General features: G+C 42.2%; 1 protein-coding gene across 8 annotated transcripts in view; it reads right to left on the bottom strand.

The window, feature by feature from the left end:
- LOC138749495 (zinc finger CCHC domain-containing protein 2-like) overlaps positions 1-19,692 on the bottom strand; it is a 111,534-nt gene extending 91,842 nt beyond the window's left edge. For all 8 annotated transcript variants that reach the window (XR_011348699.1, XR_011348703.1, XR_011348700.1 and 5 more), the window contains exons 1-3: positions 18,877-19,692; positions 13,321-13,426; positions 643-719 (exon numbers count right to left, since the gene is read on the bottom strand). Coding sequence is in view for 1 of the 8 variants with exons in the window: in XM_069910927.1 (XP_069767028.1) it covers positions 643-719; positions 13,321-13,426; positions 18,877-19,485 (792 nt within the window). In the remaining 7 variants the exon portion in view is untranslated. The remainder of the gene's footprint in view (positions 1-642; positions 720-13,320; positions 13,427-18,876) is intronic.
- Between the last annotated feature and the right edge of the window lie 2,981 nt (positions 19,693-22,673).

The raw sequence follows: 22,673 nt of genomic DNA, 5'->3' as shown, positions 1-22,673 counted from the left end.
GTGGCCTTGGTTTGGCAGCGTATGAGGCCATGGAGAGATATGTCAGCACAGGAATTGAAATGGTTGGCCCTGTCATTGGGGGTGTTTCTACTGAGCCGGGAAAAGCGCGGTGATGCGAGGTGAAGCGCGGTGACACCTCGAATCTGGCCGCACTGTAAACACATCTGGTTGTGGCCGATGTGCGGCGATTTGAGGTGCTCCGGCGTCCTTTTAAGGTGGTCGATGCGGGGTGATGCGAGGGACGACCTCGCAGTGGAAACACCACGGGTGACTCACCGGAAGTCGCGATATTTCACCCGCGGTTTTAAATTGCTCATCGCACTTCCTGGTCACCTCGCATCGCCCTGCATCACCGCGTATTCATCGCTCAGTAGAAACAGTTCGGGTAGTCCTAAAATGCGTGGTGATGCGAGGGACAAAAAAATCGCGGTGATGCGAGGTGTCCTTAGTATAAATACACACATTGATATCTCTATCAGTTGAGTAGAAGTGGTGACTTCTACTCAAATATTTAATGTAAAGCAAAATGAATGCTTGCAACAAATTTGTTACCATTTTCCTTTCATTTCAGTGCTGTTGCATCAGCATTTTCTCTATTTTAATTTCTTGTTATAAACAAAGTGAAGAGAATTTCTTACTTACATCAAATGTATATTCCCAGAAGTTTTCAGATCTCTTTTTTGACACATTCTTAAGGATAATATTTTCAATCTGCACTCCTAAAAATGAAGCATCCAGAAATTCTAAGTTACAAAATATGTAAACAAAGATATATTGTAAATAACTTCTATCTGCAATAAAACAATTGACAGTTGTTCTTGCTGGTTATGTATTAACTTGTACATCATTCCTGAACACTTGATGAATGGACCTATTGATAAACTTTCTCATTACAGATAGATTTTCTTGGAAAAATTACAGCAGTTTGTGGTCTGAAACATGACAGTTGGCAGTTCTGACAAATTAACAGAACACAATTTATTTATTAACCATGGGTGATCCTACTCAGAATTCGCACTGCAAGAAGCATCAAAATGACCCCCTACAGAACTTGCAAAGAGGCCAAAGATATTATTTACAATTTTGATTTCCCAAATGAAAATGAAATTAATTGTCACCGATATTGAATGCAAATAGTTAAGACAATTCTGTAAATATGGCACTGATCGTAATTCTGTCACCAAAATACTTTACACTTGGGCACTCCCAAATTATCTGTTGCATAAAGAAAGAAGACTAAGCCCCAAGACACAAAATGAAGCCATAGAAAGATTATATTTTAAGAAATAAAAAGTCAGCTTATAATTGAACTAAAACTTTTTTTTTTTAAAAAAGTGCTCCACAATATACCTCTTGGTTTTAGCACTTCACTTATTTGGTCACACCACCACTGAAATGTATTGAAGGTACAAGAGAAAACTTCAATATCTCTTCCTTCATTCCAAACAGTTTATTAAGATTGAAAATTACACAATACTTTGTGTACCCATTTATAATGCAAGCTAAAGGAAATCTTTTAAAATTTTTTTTATTTTTCATACTATGACCAAATTGACCAAAATACACACAAACATTTCCCTCTTGAATATACAGTGTCATTTTCTCCCCTTTCTCCACCCCCCCACCCACTCAACATTCAACATATATGATACATTAAACCCATTAAACAATGTCATCACACAATGAAAATAAACAAGAAATTTGGGTCTTCTGCTTTTACATACTGGGTCAGTTCATTTCGTCGTCTTCTCATTCTGTCATTTTAGGGGGTGGAGGTCAGCAGTAGGTCCTCTCTGTTGTGTTCCATGTACGGTTCCCAAATTTGTTCGAATACTGTGATGTTATTTCTTAAATATTATGTTATTTTTTCCAATGGAATGCATTTATTCATTTCTATGTACCATTACTGTATTCTCAGGCTATCTTCTGATTTCCAGGTTGACACAATACATTTTTTTGCTACAGCTAAGGTTATCATAATAAATCTTTTTTGTGCTTCAACCAAATTGAGGCCAAGTTCTTTACTTCTTATATTACTTAGAAGAAAGATTTCTGGATTTTTTGGTTTTTTTTTTGTGATTTTATTTAATACCTGATTTAGATCTTCCCAAAACTTTTTCACTTTCTCACTTGCCCAAATTGCATGTACTGTTGTTCCCGTTTCCTTCTTACAGCGAAAACATCTATCTGATACTGTTGGGTCCCATTTATTTAACTTTTGGGGCGTGGTGTATTGCCTGCGTAACCTCATGTTATTGCATTTCTCATAGTTCCGGAGCATAGCTTTTCCCATGTTTCATTCTTTATCTTTATGTTTAGATCTTGTTCCCACTTTTGTTTGGGTTTACAGCTTGTTTCCTTGTTCTCTTTCTCTTGCAGTTTGATGTACATGTTTGTTATAAATCTTTTAATTATCATTGTGTCTGTAATCACATATGAGTTATACCATATTTGTACTTCATTTGTTCAAAAGATAATTAATTATTTCCTGAAAAACAATTTTCTATTCTTTTGATCCCTTTTCTCTCCCATTCTCAAAAGGAAAGGTTATCTATTGTGAAAGGGATTAGTTGATTTTGCATCAATAATAATTTTGGTAGTTGGTAATTTGTTTTTATCCTTTCTACGTGAATCTTCTTCCAAATGTTGAGCAGTACTGGTGAACTCCTATGTTGCACCAGCTTTTCATCCCACTTATATAGTATATGTTCAGGTACCTTCTCCCCTATTTTATCTAGCTCAAATCCTGGTCCAATCTGGTTTTTCCCTTGTTTGATAAAAATCTGATAGGTATCTTAATTGTGCTGCTCTATAATAATTCTTAAAGTTTGGTAGCTGTAAGCCCCCCTTGTTTGTACCATTCTGTTAATTTATCTAGTGCTATCCTCAGTTTCCCCCCTTTCCATAAGAATTTACTTATTATTTTCTTTAGCTCCTTGAAGAATTTCTCTGTTAGGTGAATTGGTAATGATTGAAATAGGTATTGTATCCTTGGGAAGATAGTCATTTTAATGCAATTTACCCTTCCTATCAGTGTTAGTGGTAAATATTTCCAATGTTCTAAGTCATCTTGTAATTTCTTCATTAATGGCTGATAATTTAATTTGTATAGATGGCCTTGATTATTATCTAGTTGAATACCTAGGTATCGGATTGCTTGTGTTTGCCATTTAAATGGTGATTCTTTCTTAAACTTTGTGAAATCCGCATTATTCATTGGGATCGCTTCACTTTTATTTGCGTGATCTTGTACCCCAATACTTCTCCATATTCCTTCAATTTCTTATGTAATTCTTATTAATAATTCTGGTTCTGTTAAGTATACTATGATGTCATCTGCAAACAGACTGATTTTATATTCCTTCTCTTTTATTTTTATCCCTCATTTTATTTTCTGTTCTTATCAGTTCTGCCAAGGGTTCTATACCTAATGCGAACAATGAGGGAGATAGTGGACATCCCTGCCTAGTTGACCTGCTTAATTTAAATTGGTTTGATATATATCCATTTACTGTCACCTTCGCCAATCGTCCCTTATGTAATGCTTTAATCCAATTACTGTAATTATTGCTGTTTTGCATGAATCTGGCATGTTTTGTGTTTCTTCAATCTGGTTCATTACTTCCAGGAGAAGAAGAATTAATAAGTCTTTAAATGTTTTATAGAATTCTATTGGGAGTTCATCCTCTTCCGGCATTTTATTGTTCAGTAGTTTTTTTAATATATCCTGTATTTGCTCTATTTCAAATGATTTTATCAATTTGTTTTGCTCCTCTTCTTGCAATTTCAGTAGTTCAATTTTAGCTAGGAACTCATCATCTATTTTGTCTTCTTTCCCTTCGTTCTCAGTTCTATATAATTGCTCGTAGAATTCCTTGAAGTTTTCATTGATCTCCGTTGGGTTATATGTAATTTGTTTGTCCTTTTTCCTTGACGCCAATACCGTTCTTTTCGTTTGTTCTGTTTTAAGCTGCCAAGCTAGTATTTTGTGCGTTTTTTTTCCTAGCTCATAATACTTCTGCTTTGTCTTCATTATGTTCTTCTCCACCTTGTACGTTTGTAGTGTTTCTTATTTTATTTTTTTGTCCGCCATTCTCTTCTTTTTGTTGTATCTTCCCTTGTTGCTAGTTCTTTTTCTGTACTTGCTATTTCCCTTTCCATCTGTTCTATTTCCCGATTGTAGTTCTTCTTCATCTTAGTTACATAACTTATTATCTGACCTCTGATGAAAGCTTTCATTGCATCCCATAGTATAAATTTATCTTTCACTGATTCCGTATTTATTTCAAAGTACATTTTAATTTGGCGCTCAATGAATTCTCTAAAATCCTGTATTTTAAGTAGAATGGAGTTTAATCTCCATCTATATATTCTCGGTGGGATGTCCTCCAGCTCTATTGCTAATAACAGGGGTAAGTGATCCGATAAAAATCTAGCTTTATATTCCGTTTTCTTAACTCTCCCTTGGATGTGGGCTGACAAACAGGAACAGGTCAATCCTTGAGTATGTTTTATGTCTACTCGAATAATATGAGTATTCCTTCTCCTTTGGGTGTTGTCTCCTCCATATATCCAAAAGTTGCATTTCCTGCATCGATTTAACCATAAATTTGGCTACTTTGTTCTTTCTGTTAGTCTTTTTTCCAGTTTTATCCATGTTTGAGTCCAAATTAAGGTTAAAGTCCCCTCCTATCTGTATATTCCCCTGCATATCTGCAATCTTCGAAAAGATATCTTGCATAAATTTTTGATCCTCTTCCTTAGGTGCATATACATTGAGCAAATTCCAAATTTCTGAATATATCTGACACTTTATCATTACATACCTCCCTGCTGGATCTATTATTTCCTCCTTTATTTTGATTGGTACATTTTTATTAATTAATATAGCTACTCCTCTGGCTTTTGAATTATATGATGCTGCCATTACGTGCCCTACCCAGTCTCTCTTTAATTTCTTGTGTTCCACTTCAGTTAGATGTGTTTCTTGCACAAATGCTATATTAATTTTTTTTTCTTCAGTAAATTTAACAGCCTCTTCCTTTTGATTTGGTTATGTATTCCGTTAATATTTATAGTCATATAGTTCAACGTGGCCATTTCATACTTTGTTTACCTCTCATTTCCGCTTCCTCACCACCATCTTTCCTCCATATCCATTTCTGGTTTTTTTTGAACACACTAAGACAACACTTCTAAAACACAAAATATTTCCACTATTCCCACATCTAAAATTCCCTTAACCCCAAATGTCCTCCCCCCTCTCTGAGTTGCCCCTTGTCGGGCAACCACAACTCCCTTCTCCATTTGGATTGCTAACCCGCTCGCAAGCATCAACTGATTTCGCAGTGCCTGTTATTCTCTCCCACCCAACCCCCTCCAGAAAAGACTTTTTTCTTCACAAAAAACAAAGCTCACCCTCTTTTTTTTCCCCTTGCTTCCTTTCTTCCCTTTTCTTTCCCTCCTTTAGTTCTTACTTATACATTATTTTTCCTTCTTTATATGAAGTTTGTCATCATTCTTTGTTCTTGTTATATCTCTTCATCTCTCTATGTCTTGCAGTCGTTCTGCAAATTTTCGTGCTTTCTCCGGATCTGAGAACAGTCTGTTTTTCTGCCCCGGGATAACTATTTTAACCACCGTTGGATATCTTTACATAAATTTATAGCCTTTCTTCCATAGGATCAATTTTGCTGCGTTAAACTCCTTCCTCTTCTTCAGGAGCTCAAAACTTATGTCTGGGTAGAAAAACATTTTTTGACCTTTGTATTCCAGTGGTTTTTTTTGTCTTCTCTCATTTTTTTCATTGCCTTCTCCAATATATTTTCTCTTGTCATATATCCCAAGAATTTTACTAAAATAGATCTTGGTTTTTGTTGTGACTGTGGTTTAGGGGCTAAATGTTCTGTGTGCCCTTTCTATTTCCATTCCTTTCTGCATTTCTGGCATTTCCAGGACCTTGGGAATCCATTCTTTTATAAATTCTTTCATATTTTTGCCTTCATCTTTGCCCACTATTTTTATATTGTTTCTCCTACTATAGTTTTCCATTATATCCATCTTCTGAGCTAACTCCTGTGTTTCTTTAACTTTATCATTTTCTTCCAATTTTCTTTTTAAGTCATTCACTTCCATTTCTACAGCTGTTTCTCATTCTTCCACCTTTTCTAATCTTTTCCCTATTTCTGCTATGACCAGCTCTATTCTCCTCACATTTTCTTCTGTACTTTTCATTTTTATTTTTATTTCACTAAATTCTTGTGTCAGCCATTCTCTTAATGCTTTTATATGTTCTTGAATTTTTTTTTAAATCTATGTACTGTCCATTCATTTTACCTTCTATTTCTCTGTGCAGAGCTTGGTGTTCTCCTTCTTCTGTGTCTCCTCTTGGGTTTGTGTTTTCTAGTTCTCTTCCTTGTATTTGTGTCTCTTCTGACTTTCTTGTTGAGCTGCTTGTCTTAGTTTGTTGGGTATTTTTTTTTTTTTTAAAAACGGTGTCTTGATGTTGGTCCTCTTCTGCTGGGCTGGTTATCTGTTGTGTCTCTTGTTTCCTTTTTTCATTCTCACCCCTCCCGTTCCCATTATTTTCTGTATCTTCCAGCCAGAAGCCCTGCTGTCGTGTTTCTCTCAGCTGTTTGTGCTGTAGAGTTTCACTACACAGCTGGTCCCCCCTCCTGTCGGTGTTGTCTTTGTCATGCACATCGTGCAAGCGTGGTTGCGCACCTCTGTTTGGCACCGTGAGCCATCTTTGCAGTCCTCTGTTCGATGGGTCGCGACCCTGCAGGGTCTCCACTGACCTCAGGGAGTGGGCTCCTCTTTCAATGGCGGGTCCCTGCTTCTTTGTACAGGTAAGGCCTTCACCTTTCTCTTCTGGCATCTTTCTTTCTTCTTTTCTTTCCGTTATTTTTGGCTTTTCTTTCTTTGGTGCCATTTTCTCCACACCTTTATTTTTTTATTTGTTGTGATTTGGGTGTCTGGGGCTTTTTTCCCCTCACCTTTTTCCTTCTTTTCTGGAGAGGGCTGGTATTCTCCTACCAGCCACTACTCCATCACGTGACTCCTCCCAGCTAAAGGCAATCTTGCAGCAAATTTAAGATCAAAATTTCATGACTTTCATGATTCTGCCAGTTGAAAAGGAGCATCCCAGCATAATGCCATCTTCCAATCTTACTCCATAGTTCTGCAAGTCGAAACTTAAACAACATGTACAGGTTATAATTGGGTTCCTGTCCAAAGAATTCTTCACAATCTGCACTATTACCAAATCAGAAATGAACAAAAACATTACGGGAGGAACAAGTCATGGGAGAATGAATAGGCATGGGAAGAATCACTGCATGTAATCTCACTGACTGAATTCTGCACTCCCTGCTCTGCAAATTGTAGCAATCTAGACCCCTTAATTAAATATCTCAGTTTCTGTTCCAGAAAATAACTGTAGTTTAATCAATCTTTCTTCCAACTTAAAATGTTTCAATCTGAACATCCTTACAAATCTCCCTAACAACCTCTCCAGTTCAATTAGATCTCTCCTGCAATGAGGACACATTCACAATTGCACACGCTGTTCAAGTCTAACTTGTTCCTAATTTTAAGTAAAAAGGGAGGAACAGTTAAACATTTACAGTTATAATTTTTTTCAATTGCATTCACTTACAGGGTGGCTAACCTTTTAATTTTTAACTTAGACATTCAGCACAATAACAGGCCATTTTGGCCCACAAGTCCATGCAACCCAATTAACCTCCACCCCAGTACGTACTCGAGGGCCAAAATGGCCGCTATTGTGCAGAACACTTATTTTGGAAATCTGAATAACTTGGCCAAAAGAGAAAAGAAAATGTAGATGGGAGAACTTTTTGTACAAAGTGCTACCCCATCTAACATTTTATCATCACATCACTGACTTGCCAACCAATTTATTGTTTACACATCTCGTTGACAATCTCAAGAGACTAAACATTTAGGTCTCTAATCTGCTCTTGATCTTTTCTGAATATACAGGAGACAGATCAGAATGTTCCTACACATGTTGCCTTACCCATCATACAGACACATCACACACCCAGAGCTAAGTATCTCTTAGGATCAGCAAAATCCACTGGGAAACCCAAACAGCTATGGAAAAGAAATTCCTCACCGATCCCTTAAGTTGATGAAAACCTTTTCAGGAGATAACATTGACCCTGATCAATCTCAAACTTCCACATATAGGAAGGCACAGGTTACAGCAAATTGCCAATCTTGAATACTAAACATTTAAGTCTCCAATCTGCTTGCCACCTTTCCTGGGTATTTCAGAAAGAGGTCATGTTTATAGATAAACAAAGATTTTGTACAGGACAAAACTATAATTCGCCATGGAAAAATGCTCCAATCAAATATCAGACTGTGGCCACGGGAATCGCAGTGAACACAACAAAATCAAACAGATTTACTCTTCATCACCCACATAACCTTTTAAAAGACAGAATCACACTCTCAACACACACTGATCTCATCACGTACTGACGTCCCATGGCCAGTTTGATGCCTCCTGCGAGCTGTAGTATTGCCATAGTGCCACTACACGCCCTCCCTCTCCCTCTTCCCCCCCCCCCCCCACATCCTCAGAACTGGCAGAAAAGTTCATCTTTTAGGCTGTCAACCTCTGTGACAGACTGTTAGCTGCTGCAATGGGGAAAGACTTGTCCAATGAGCTGGTTTAAGCCTGTCAATAGTGAAAATGTCCAAAATACAGGTCAAGTTAGTTTGCCTGAGTATTCTATAAGATCCTTTGTAGGGTGTCTGTAAAGGTTGAAACATATTTGCGGTTTTTGAGGTCTTCAGGCACAAAAGAAGTGTTCTCCATTTGACGATGGTAGTACAGAGGTCAATTTTCCTATGGTCTCCCTTTGCCTGATCAACTGTTCCTTAGGATCATCGCTAGAGTTGAAATGGTTGGGGATGAACTCCCCTGGAACCACCAACAGTGAACCATACACTAGCTCTGCAGATAAACCTTGGAGGTCCTCCTTTGGAGTTGTTCTAATGCTCAGTGATAACCAGGGCAGCTAATCAGCCCAGTTCAGTCCCTCTAACCGAGTCATCAAGGCTGACTTGAGATGTCGATGAAATCTTTCCACCATTCCATTGGCCTGGAGACGATAGCCATTTGTTTAATGAATTGTTGCACCAAGCAAGTGAGACAAGGACGGCCATTGGGAGGAAGCAAAGGGTGGTCCTCTATTCTAAGTAACATGCGCCGATAAACCAAAATGAGACACCCAGGAACTGAGGAGCACCCGAGCGCAAGTGTCACTACCATAGGCACGGCCTCAGCCCACCGCATAAACCTATTACTGTAAAAAGATAACAGTATCTTCTTGAAACAGAAAGCGGTTCAACAATGTCCATGTGGACATGAGCAAAACACTGAGTAACTGTCAGGAAGGACTGCAGTGGCGCTGAACTTTTGCTTTTTGGTAGGCAATGCAGGACCTCGCCATTTGTGTAAAATCTTTTTTTTAAGATCGTGCCATACAAACCTGTCCAAAACTATACCACCAAATTGATGGATGTGAGAGACCATGCAGAGTTAAATATTTGATGTTTCCATGACGCCAGAACTACTGGGCATGGGTGTCCCATTGATATATCACAGAGGAGTAGTTTGGCATTAACTCCAAGCTGGACATCTTTCAATTGCAGGTTCGTGATTGCAGTCTGATAAGCATTCATCAAGTTCTTGGGCCGCGGCCAAAGCTGCGTAGTTAATACCTTGATCTACAGACGAAACCTCGAGTGGAGCAGAGCGGGAAAGTGCATCAGCTACGACATTGTCTTTTCTGGAAATATGTAGTATTTTTGTGGAGAATTCTGAAATGAATAATAATTGTCACTGTTGTCGAGCTGTCCAGGGCTCTGCGACCTTGGAAAATGCAAATGTTAAGGGCTTGTGGTCAGTGTACATGTTAAAAACTCCAAAAAAAGTGTTGAATTAACAAGTAAATGGCCAAAAGTTCCTTATCAAAAGCACTGTATTTCTTCTCTGCCTCACAAAGATGCATTGATGAAGTGCACCTCCTACAGCCATACCGGAAGCGTCTGTAGAAAGGGCGGTGGCTGCATTTAAAAGTGGGTAACTGAGCATAGTGGCATGAGTCTGCAAATCTTTCAAGAAGGTATTGTTTCCCTCTTCAGTCTAATGGATAGTTCTGGTGTTTCGGACAGTAAATCAAAAAGAGGCTTCGTGATATGACTTCACCTGCAAGAAACCGATGGTAAAAATTTACCATTCCCAAGAATTCCTGCAGACTTTTAACCGTAGCAGGTCTTGAGTACTCGGTAATGGCCTCAACTTCGGATGGCAGTGGAGTCACACCTTCCTGAGTAATCCTATGCCCCAAGAAATCAATCATTTCTTGTCCAAAAACGCATTTATCCAGATTGATGGTCAGTCCAAACTTGTGAAGATGAATAATACGTGTACAAAGATGTTCTTCCTTGGTCCCACTGGCCACTAAAATGTCAGAGGTTAATGAAGACATTAGTTATGCCACGTCCTAAATCATCCATCACCCGTTGAAATGATTGGGTGGCATTCTTTAATCCAAATGGCATTCGTAAAATTTGAACAAACCAAACAGGGCAATCATTACCACTTTTGGAATGTCTTCTGGCTCTACTGGTACTTGGTAATAGTCTATTTTGGAGAAGATCTTCACTCCATGCAAATTAGCCAAGAAATCCTGAATGAGGTATCAGATAACGATCCAGGATGGTGGCATTGTTAAGTTGCCTGTAAGCTCCACAAGGCCACCAACCTCTATTGCGTTTCAGGACCATATGTAATGGATATGCCCAGGGACTGTCGGACCTACGAATTATGCCTAGTTCCTCCATCTTGACAAACTCTTCCTTAGCCAAGCGCAGTTTCTCTGGAGGCTAGCGATGCGCTTTAGCATGGATAGAAGGGCCCTTAGAACAAATGCAATGAGTAATACTGTGCTTTACTGTGGAGGCAGAAAATTGTAATCTCAGGGAAATCTTCCAACAGCTTGGAGAATTCATCTACTGGTTTACTTAACGTTTGAAGGTGCAGAGCAGGGCATGGGTAAGGTGCAGTGCAGAGCAGGGCAGGGCAGGGCATTTGCCAGAGGAGGATCTGAAAAGTAGTTCCATCTATTAGCTGACACCCTTCTAAGTCAATGAGGAATGAATGAGCTTGAAGAAAATCTGCACCAAGCAAAGGTCAGGATACTGCTGCTATAATAAATGATCAAGTGTGGAGATGATTCTCGAACTTGACATTCATTTTCCAGGTTCCAAAGTTCAGATGTTGGAACTGTTAACTGCTCGTACATGCAGGTCTGGGATAGGATGGCGTGTGTCAATACCGGTGGGTGGAAATACACTAACTTCTGAACCTGTATCCACCAGAAATTCTCATTGGAACAACTGGTCCCATACATAGAGTAGGCTTGCATGTTTCTCACCAACCGCCGCAACCCTTACTGGCAGTTGGCCTGCTGATTGTGCAGACTGGTTTTTCCTTGCTGTGCTTTTTAGCCAATCACAGAATGTCTGCCTGTGCCACTACAGCCCTTGAGTCTTCAAATGAAAACTTGGATAACAACAGCTGAATATAATCTGGCATTCACTCTAAAAAGACCTGCTCAAATAAAATATTGGGCCTTTCGCCAGCTTCCAGGAACAGCATTTCATCCATTAGTTCTGAAGGGGCGTGGTCTCCCAACCCATCAAAATGAAGTGGTTTGGCTGCCCTTTCGCTAGGGACATACCATATACACATAATAAAAGTGCTTTTAAAGCATCATACTTTCTGATATATGGTGGATCCTGTAGGAAGTTGCCGACCCTCTTAGCGATAGCCTGGTCCAGGGCACTGGCAAGATGGTAATAGCAAGTAGTGTTCAATTCGACTTTGTGAAGGTGAAATTGTGCTTCAGCCTGTTGGAACCACAGAGGACAGCCGTCCAGAAAGATGGTAGCTTCTCAGTAACAGCTGCAGAGTCCATGTCTGTCCAAAAATACATTTTTGGACTCGTTGGGGTCACCAATTGTGGCCACTGGAATCGCAGTGGACATGACAAAATAACAACACAAGGTTTTTTCTAGAGTGAATCAAACGGATTTACTCTTCATCATCCGTGAAACCTTTTAAGGGCCAGAATCACACGCTCAACATGCACTGATTTCATCACACACTAATGTCACATGGCTGGTTTGATTCCTCCTGAGAGTTGTAGTGCCACCACAGCGCCGCTACAAGACACCTATTTGTAAAGGTAAAAGATATTGTAACAACAAACTGGTCATGAATACTTATAGATTGATGGCCAACATATGCAGTTTTTTCCTAAGTTCATACAGTATGGAAACATGCCCTTTGTCCCAATTTGCTTACTCCAACCAAAATGTCCCACCTATCTGCATTTGGGCTGTATCCCTCTAAACTCACCCTATCCATGTATCCATCCAATATTCTTTTAAAACAATAGTACCTGCCTCAACCACCTCCACCAACAGCCCAATCCATGCCCTCACCATCCTCTATGTAATGAAAGTTACCCCTCAGGTTCCTGGTAAATCTCTCTGCCATCACCTTAAACACATGTCCTCTGGTTACCAATCATCCTTTTCTAACATAGAGGTGCTCCTCAAATTATGATGGGGTTACGTTCTGGCAAACTTATCCTAGGTCTGATGATGCTCGTAGAACAGACTGCATCATCGACACTTGTTGGAGACATTTTCCATCCTCTGATACATTTTCCATTATTCACCAGCCTTAAACATCCTCTCAATATATCTTACATTCTCTATCCCACGCTACTTTCTCTGAAACTTGAAAGTTGTATCGTCTCAAGTAAATTAATAAGAAAAACTGTAGATGCTGAAAAACCTACAATAAAAACAGAAAAAGCTGAAAGTGATCAAATCAAACAGCTCAGAGATAGAGAACCTGCTGAGTATTCCAAGCAGTTTCTATTTTTGTTTCATCTCTAATTTTTCCCAGTTCTAAAAAAAAAGATTGTCCACCTGAAATACCAGCTCACTTGCTCAATATTTCTCACATTTCTTTTCATTGTAGATTTTAAGCATGAACAGCATTTTGTTTCTATATTGGTAGACTTTTTCATAGCTCTAGGTTCATTAAAAGGTAAATGATCACTTTCAGGCTTCCTGCTAAACTGCAAATCCAAATTTTCCAATCTTTCAGAAATAAGGAAATAGTGAGTAAGTTTCATTACAAAAGTAATGTCATGAAATGATTACAAATATCAAGTGCAACTTCAGCAAGGTCAAAGAGATTACCTGGTCGCTGAGTGATTGTTTCTGTCCCTTCTTCAGAAGATGGAGGAGCCCTTTCATGGAAATTATTCTCTGTCCCCAAAGAGTAATTTTTCCTGGAGAAACATTCCTTTTAAAACAAAAATACAAAGCACAAATAACTCATAAATCCAAAAGGTATTTCGATGAGATATACCAAACCAATTTGAGAAAAATGATTGTAACTGCATAAAATTTTGAATAGGCTGCACCTGTGCACTTCTGGTCACTGCATTACAAGAAGTTTGTTGAGACTTGAGAAAGGTGCCAAAAATGTTCACCTGGCGTATCAGGTACACAGAGAGGACGGACAAAAGTGAATTGTTTTCTCTGGAGCATTTTAGGCCAAAGGGCAACCAGATAGAAGTTAAAAACATTGAGGCATAGTTTGCCTTTTCCCCCCATGTTGGAGATGGCAAATACTGAACGGTATAGATTTAAAAACTACACAAAGGATGGTAGATTCATGGAACAGGCAGCCCAGGGTGACAGTGGAAGCAGATAATGATAGCAACACATAAGAGGCACTTAGACAACCACATAAACAAGGAATGGAGGAATACAAATCTGAAGCAGGCAAATAGAATTAGTTTAAATTGGCATCATAGTCATCATGGGCAACAAAGTCTATTCTTGTGCTGTACTATTCAATGTCATTCAATTACTTCCTTCACCAAAATAATACGATAAATATGCATCTGCCAATTAATGGTAAATAGTGCAAACTAGATTTGAAAAGTGTATTCCAAAAGAACAAGAATTGAAATCTTATTTTTCAGACATTAACCTCAAGCTTCCATTCATGCAGAGCAGTTCCTTAACAGACAAAAGGATTTCCCCCAAATATTTATATATTGTATCGAGAGCAAAAATGTCCTATTTAATTGAATGAACTTAACCATCTACAAGAGGTGGTGTCTTGGGAAAGCAGTCTATATCCTCAAAGGCCCTCACCATCCAGGCCATGCCCTCTTAACTTGCTACCATTGGGAAAAAGCTACAGGTACACAATCCTTTATCCGGACATCTAAAACCTGGAAAGCTCCAAAATTCGGCAAGTATGGAGAGAGTCCAGCAGCGCGAGTCGGGCGGGCGGGGAGGGCGACCGGCAGCGCGAGTCGGGCGGGCGGGGAGGGCGACCGGCAGCGCGAGTCGGGCGGGCGGGGAGGGCGACCGGCAGCGCGAGTCGGGCGGGCGGGGAGGGCGACCGGCAGCGCGAGTCGGGCGGGCGGGGAGGGCGACCGGCAGCGCGAGTCGGGCGGGCGGGGAGGGCGACCGGCAGCGCGAGTCGGGCGGGCGGGGAGGGCGACCGGCAGCGCGAGTCGGGCGGGCGGGGAGGGCGACCGGCAGCGCGAGTCGGGCGGGCGGGGAGGGCGACCGGCAGCGCGAGTCGGGCGGGCGGGGAGGGCGACCGGCAGCGCGAGTCGGGCGGGCGGGGAGGGCGACCGGCAGCGCGAGTCGGGCGGGCGGGGTGGGCGACCGGCAGCGCGAGTCGGGCGGGCGGGGAGGGCGACCGGCAGCGCGAGTCGGGCGGGCGGGGAGGGCGACCGGCAGCGCGAGTCGGGCGGGCGGGGAGGGCGACCGGCAGCGCGAGTCGGGCGGGCGGGGAGGGCGACCGGCAGCGCGAGTCGGGCGGGCGGGGAGGGCGACCGGCAGCGCGAGTCGGGCGGGCGGGGAGGGCGACCGGCAGCGCGAGTCGGGCGGGCGGGGAGGGCGACCGGCAGCGCGAGTCGGGCGGGCGGGGAGGGCGACCGGCAGCGCGAGTCGGGCGGGCGGGGAGGGCGACCGGCAGGCAGCGCGAGTCGGGCGGGCGGGGAGGGCGACCGGCAGGCAGCGCGAGTCGGGCGGGCGGGGAGGGCGACCGGCAGGCAGCGCGAGTCGGGCGGGCGGGGAGGGCGACCGGCAGGCAGCGCGAGTCGGGCGGGCGGGGAGGGCGACCGGCAGGCAGCGCGAGTTGGGCGGGCGGGGAGGGCGACCGGCAGGCAGCGCGAGTCGGGCGGGCGGGGAGGGCGACCGGCAGGCAGCGCGAGTCGGGCGGGCGGGGAGGGCGACCGGCAGGCAGCGCGAGTCGGGCGGGCGGGGGAGAAAAGGAGATGGCAGTGCACCTGGAAGGGGGTGGAGGTGGATACGGCAGCACAATTCGGGTGGGTATAAATATGGCTTTCCGAAATCTGGAAAAATCCGAAATTCGGTTCACACTGTCCCTCAATGGTTCCGGATAAAGGATTGTGTATCTGTACAGGAGCCAAAGACAAACACCCAGCAACACAGAGTTTCTTTCCCTCTGCCATCAGACTTCTAAATGACAATGAGCCACAGACACTACCTCATTTTTTTTTCTTCTTTTGCACCAATTTTTTAAAATTTAATTTATAGTAACATTAACTTGAGCTGCTGCTGCAAAACAATGAATTTGTGACATGTTCATAATAATAAATTCTGATTCTGTTAAGTTCATAAAGATTTTGGATGCTCAGAATTTATTATAATGGTGTTTGCTGCTTGAAGAAACCTCCTGACACAATTTATCAATCTGTGTCACAAAAGCTTTCCCAATATCCAACCCCATCTTTTTCTTTGGATTGAGGATAATTTCTTTCTATGCTGGTGTAGTTTCTGCGATGATTGGTGTGGCCAATGTCAAGACTGCAGTTTCTTTTGTGAATGGGGAAGCAAGCCACAGCAAATGGGTGGGTGGAATGTTTGTTGAATTGTGAGCTCCTCCTATTGATTATGTAGGACAACTATGCTGTCTGATGCATGGACTGAAGACTCTGCATACCATTCTAAAGGTTACTTCTCTACATTGAGCAAACATAAATCAGGGATTACCAATAGTAGCATGTCATATTTTTCCAACTTTGATTTTTTTTCCTTACACCTCATACATCCCATTGATTCCATTAAGAATTGTTTGTCTCCAACAAGGAAGTTAATTATTAAAAATTAGATACTTTTAAAATTGCTTCATTTACTACAATGTTAATAATTTTTAAATATCTCAATGCCAGAGACAACTTAAAGTTATTGGAACAGATTATTCACTGAAGAGAGATTGGCACTAGTCAATGACTTTGGATGCACAACTTCCTGGCCTCATGCTCACATAATGTCATGCTCAATGAAATATCAATTCTATTACAATGACACAACTAAAAACTATTAAAACCGTGTTTCAGATAAGTGAGGTTAATTACTTGAAAAGCCACAAGTTTAAAATACCAGGCACATTCCACACACCAGACATCTATGGGAGAAAAATTATGATCAACCCGAAAGTATGACTTGCAGAAGGCCATCTCTGAAGCAAAATAGCAATTCCAGAAGAAGCTAAAGACAGATACACATCAGCTATAGCAAGGGATGCAGGCAAAGCGAAGGCAAACACTATAGATAGCTTTGATGGATCATCAGAAGAGAGTGAAATTGATGGCCCTGTCACTTTAACATCCTCACCATCCAGCAATGAATTTTCGTTCAATGTTTCAAACATTCTTCATGCTCAGTATGCTATCGGCTGTGTACGTTAATGGTTTTTTATTTTCAGTGTGGAATAAAGGTGTTCAAAAATGTAATTATAAAAAATGGTAGGTGAGGTATTCTCTTTTGACCTAGGAGAGCGTTCTGGCTGGTTACATCAGTGCCTGGTATAGAGGTGCCAACTCTCAGGACAAGAATAAACTCTAGAGGGTTGTTAATTCGGCCTGTGACATCACAAGCACCAGATTTTACTCCAGTGAGATCTACATGAGGCAGTGTCATAAAAACGCAGCCTCTATCCTCAAAGACCCCCACCACCCAGGCCATGCCCTCCTCACTCTGCTACCATCAGGAAAAAGGTACAGGAGCCTAAAGTCGAGCACAAGGACAACTTCTTCCCTGCTGCCATCAGATTCCTGAATAATCAATGAACCAACGACATTGCCTACTTTTTGTCCACTATTATTTTTTATTTTTATAGCAATGTTGTAAGATAGTTATAATATGAATGTTTACACTATTATGATGACAAACATCGAATTTCATGACTTGTTCATGTCAATAAATTCTGATTCTGAAAGGTTGACCTAATTTGTAATAATTGCAGCAAATACAAAAGCCTGAAACAATAATCCAATATTTCTCTCTGCACACTGCCTAACTTGAATCTTGTTCAAGACAATCCTTCAGCTCAACAAGTCCAATATTTTATCATAAACACAGATTCACCGAAACATCATACAAGGATACATGTGGCTCAAATTTTATAGAAAAAGAGAACCACAAGTCACTGTTGGTGCTAAAATCTGGTCCAATATGCTGGAGGAGCTGGGGGGGGGGGGGGAGGGGGGGGGGGGGGGAGGGGGGGGTGGGGAGAAAGGAAAGAGAACAGATTGAAACACTTAAAGACTTTTTCCTCCCACCCCCATCAACTAAGTTGATCAGATATTAAATTTCCCCAACAGGTTGCTTGAAACAATTCTAGTTCATCAATAATTACAAATTGGTTTGGTTTAAAAATCAAAGCCTAGCCATGGAAATAAATTGAAGTAGACACACCACTGAAAATTACATATTTAACATTTGACAGTTATCGTCGAGAAGTGTTTCAGTATCACTCGCAAACAAGGATTGATCAATATGTAAACTAACTTCTGTCCACTTGTCAACAATAACCTTCCAAAGATGCCTTCAGAGCAAATCCAGAGGCTTTTAATACTGAAATAATGTCATTGGGGTCCAGGACTGATTGAGTGCAGTTTAAGCATGCAGTCTCTCAAACCTATCCAAAAATGAGTTAGTAGCTTCAAGAAGGACCGAATTGCTTAAAAGCAATGAAAATATCAGAGTGTCGTAAATTATATTTTAAAAAATTAAACTTTCACGACGCCATTAAATCTCTTAACTTCCGAAACTGGGACAAGGACAATCCAGCAAAATCTTTATGCCAATAAATAACCGCCGCCCAGAGAAGAAGATTATTGAATTTGCTCCATCATATCACTCGGATGAAGTTGGAGCGGAAGGTGAAGAATCACTAAAACATATTTTAATCAAAAAAGCGTTTTACATCAATAGGATTAAACACGTCCAAGTAAGAAATTACATTGCACAAGATCCGTTTTCTTTTGCAACAAAATGTAATTTAAGGAAGGGCTTTTCCTTCGCTCGTGGCCAGACTTTGGAAGGGGGAATCAGGAGCGAGGACTGGAGATTGGTCCCAGAATGAAGGGGACAGACTTTGGCTCCACCCGACACGGACCCAACGCCGCCGCCCCATTGGCCAATCCCGAGCGCCAACGGCCCATTTGAAAGTGCACCAACGGCCCACCTCTTCCCCAGCCTCACACCCTCATGCCGCCCCGCCCCTCGCCAATCCCCGCATCGCAAGAGCGGTACAACATGGCGGCGAGGGGGCGTGAGTGTCACACTGGAAAAGGCCAAAGAAAATAAATGGATTCCCTCCGACGGGGAGGATACCGGCTGCGCCTGCCCCGCGACCCGTGCGGGAAGTGATGGCGGGCCAGGCTCGCGCTCCCCCCCCCCCACTTTCACAGTTACCTGAGCGATGGTGTTCGGGTACTTGGCGGGTGCCCGGCGCTGCAGGCCGGCGAGCTGCTCGCGCAGCGTCTCCTTCTGGTGGAAGGAGAAGGCCGGGTGGTTGGACGCCATGGTGAGCAGCAGCACGAACTCCTGGACGCCGCGCTCCGCCAGCTGGAGGCCGTAGTTGCGGATGAGCGAGTCGATGCGGCTGAGGGCGCGCGCCAGCATGGTGGCCGCCTCGCGATTCTCCGAGCCGAGCAGCGCCAGAGAGACCACCATCTTACTGCGCACCACCTCGTCCGTCACGTCGCCGAGAGTGGCCAGGTCGGCGGTGTTGTTGGCGCGGATCTCCGAGTCGCGCAGCGAGTGGTAGTCCTTGCGAGCCAGGTCCTCCAGGCAGCTGCCCAGGAAGCGCAGCTCCAGTGGGTGGCACAGGTCCAGCAGGCCGCAGCAGAACTCCAACCGCTGTGCCGACGTGAGAGCAGAGCCGAACCATTCGTACACCGCCTCCTTCTGCGGCTCCGGCATGGTGGGAACCGTTTCCACCCCCTCGTCGTCTTCCTCCTCCTCTTCGTCGTCGTCCTCCTCCTCCTCTTCAGGGTCGGGCAGCTTCATCAGTATCTTCATCCTCAAGTTAATGCAATACCCGCCACCAAAAAAAAGGCACAAACAGCTAATTAACTGGAAACATCCGCGCCAAACATTTTCAGTGTGCCTTGCTCACAAATTAACTGATATTTTTCTCCAACTCCTCCCTCTCCGTTCAGCGCCGGAACGCCGATTGAAGTGCAAGTCTGTGCCCGGTCATGGCTGTCAATCATTCCCGCCTAACCCTGCCTGTCAATCACTCGCGGCCACGCCCAGTGCCGGCTCGGCCCCGCTCCCCCGTATCCGTTTCCTGAAGCGGTGGAACCTGCCTTCGAACGACCAATCTCAAGTCGTTTCGACTCGACGCATTCGTCATTTACGTCCACAGCCGACTGGGCTGGGCCTCTCTCCTCCCGCTCTAGGGTAGGATATATACCTCCATTTCGGGCAACGTTGCGATCACACGTTTCTCGCTTCTGACCAGGCATCCCTCTGCTAGAGACGTTCACGACTGTAAGCCCCTTGATGGCACCTCAGGCATCATGTTTTATTTTTTTTTTAATTAAAATTTCTGGTTGCACTCGAATCGCATTTATCTGATCGCTTGGAGAGGAAAGAACAGAATAGGAAGAATCACGGAACGATGACAGGACCTTTTGGTTCCTGTTTCTATGCATCTTGAATCCAGCTACAACTTCACTGTTTCCACAGAGTGTACCTCCCCCGCCCCTTATGATTCGTATGGAACTTTATGAATACTGCAACTAATTGCTTTACTACCCCTGGTGCATTCAATTCCGAGGAATTTCCCGTGTGAAACTTTTCATATCATTTTTTGGAGGTTTTGTCATTCATATTTGATCTTAAGTCCTCTATTTCTTGACCTGTCTACCAATGGAAGGGCATGCACCAAATCGTAAACAAAAAGAGGAGGAACCCATTCACTCTGACCCTGTCCTGTCATTCAATATAAAATCCATCCATCCCTTCGCAAGTGAAGATGAACACAGTGCCTTGTAGCTTTTCAGCTTTAGGCACCGTGTGCCGCGGCAAGGACTTGGAGGCGAGTGCCATACAACCATAGAAAATAGGAGTAAGAGAAGGTTATTCAGCACATCTGCTCCACCACTCAATAAGATCACTGATAAACTTACTCTTTTAGTACCCAATTCCTGCTTTCTCTCCATACCCTTAATCCCTTAAGGCCACATCCAACTCCCTTTTGAATATATTTAATGAACAGGACTGAACAACTTTTGTAGGAAGATTCACAATTCTGGGTGAAAAACTTTCTCCTCATTTCAGTCCTAATTTATGACTCCTTCTTCCAGACTTCCCCAACATAAGGAACATTCTTCCTGCATGTAATCTGTCCAGTCCTGCCAGGATTTTATGTCTCCATGAGATCTCTCATTCTTCTAAATTCCAACAAATATAACCCTGGTCTATCCAGTCTTTCTTCATGCGTCGGTCCTGCCACCCCCTTATTAGCAAGAATATCTTTCCCCAGATTAGGAGATCAAAACTGCACACAATACTCAAGGGCCAAGACAACTGCAGAGAGAACTCCCCTCTTCCATATTTAAAACCTCACATAGGTTATTTACTTTGTTTACTTCATGCTGTAGCTACATCCCAAACTCTAATGACTAATGAACCATGACAGTCCAAGGATTGTTGCACCTCCTCTTTCCTCATTTGTCAGCATTCAGATAGTAAATTGCCTGCCTATCACTGCTAGTAAACTGCATCTGCATGTATTTGTCCATTCTCCTCATCTATTCAAGTCACCTTGTGTCTCTTGGAGTCTTCCTCACAACTTGCACTGCCACCTATCTTAATATCATCTGGAAATTTGGAGATATAATGTACAATTCCTTCATCTAGGTTAGCTATTCTCAACCTTTTTTCAGCTATGCCTCCTCAGCCAGGTCTAAAGTTTATGGACTCCTTTCTCTGTAAAGCACCCATGTTCTCCTGTACCTCTCTCCTATCAAGTACATAAAAAACATAAAAATATATATATGTTACATGAGGTGATGTGCTGTCCAGTGGTTGGGGGAGGTGGCATTGAGTGCCTGTTGAGAATGGCTGATCTATATTAATATATATTGTGATTATCTGAAGCCCACAGCACTAAACCTTGAGAACCTTTCAGAAAAATAAGAAGGAACCAATAAAATTATGTTTCTGTAAGATTCCCCATCATGGGAGGTTGGTCAAGAAAATTCAGTCAGTTGTTCTTCAGGATGAGGTAATAAATTGGATTGGACATTGGCTTTGTGGGAGAAGCCAGAGAGTGATGGAACAGGATTACTCTTCTAACTAGTCTGTGCCTCATGGTGTGCCTCAGTGCTGGGTCCATTGATGTTTGTCATTTTTATCAAAGATCTGGTTGATAATGTAGTAAATTGGATGATTGTGGGTATCATGGACAGCAAGAAAATTCAAAGCTTGCAGTGGGATCTGTACCAACTGGAAAAATGGGGTGTAAAATGGCAAATGGAATTTAATGCAGACAAGCGTGAGGTGTTGCATTTTGGGGGGACAAAACAGGTTGGTCATGCACAGTAAATATTAAACTGCAGAACAGAGGGATCAGGGAATGCAGATACATAATTCCTTGAAAGTGACATCACAAAACCGAGGGTAGGATTAGATAAATTAACAGAGTTACCAAACTTCAGAAATTATTATAGAGCCGCACAATTAAGATATTTATCAGATTTTTACCAGACAAGGGAAAAACCAGACTGGACTAAGATAGAACTAGATAAAATAGGGGAGAAGGTACCGGAACATATACTTTATAAGTGGGATGAAAAGTTGGTGCAATATAAAAGCTCACCAGTACTGCATCATTTACTCAACATATGAAGAAGATCCACTGAGAAAGGAAAAAAAAACAAATTACCAAATACCAAAATTATTATTGACACAAAATTCACTAATCCCTTTTACAATAGATAACCTTTCCTTTAGAGAATGGGAAAGAAAAGGAATCAAAAGAATAGAAAATTGTTTTTTGGGAAATAATTTATTAACATTTGAATAGTTGAAGTACAAATATGGAGTAACTCATGGTACAATGTTTGCATATCATCGACTGAAAGCTTATTTAAAGGATAAATTGGGAAATAGATTGAGATTACCAGAAGGAAGCAGCTTTGAATATGTGATTACAGACACAATGATAATTAAAAGATTTATAACAAACATGTACATTA

The sequence above is a fragment of the Narcine bancroftii genome, chromosome 1 (genome assembly GCF_036971445.1).
Source record: "Narcine bancroftii isolate sNarBan1 chromosome 1, sNarBan1.hap1, whole genome shotgun sequence".
NCBI lineage: Eukaryota > Metazoa > Chordata > Chondrichthyes > Torpediniformes > Narcinidae > Narcine > Narcine bancroftii.
Note: the sequence above shows the minus strand (reverse complement) of the source record. Positions and strands in the feature narration are given on the sequence as shown.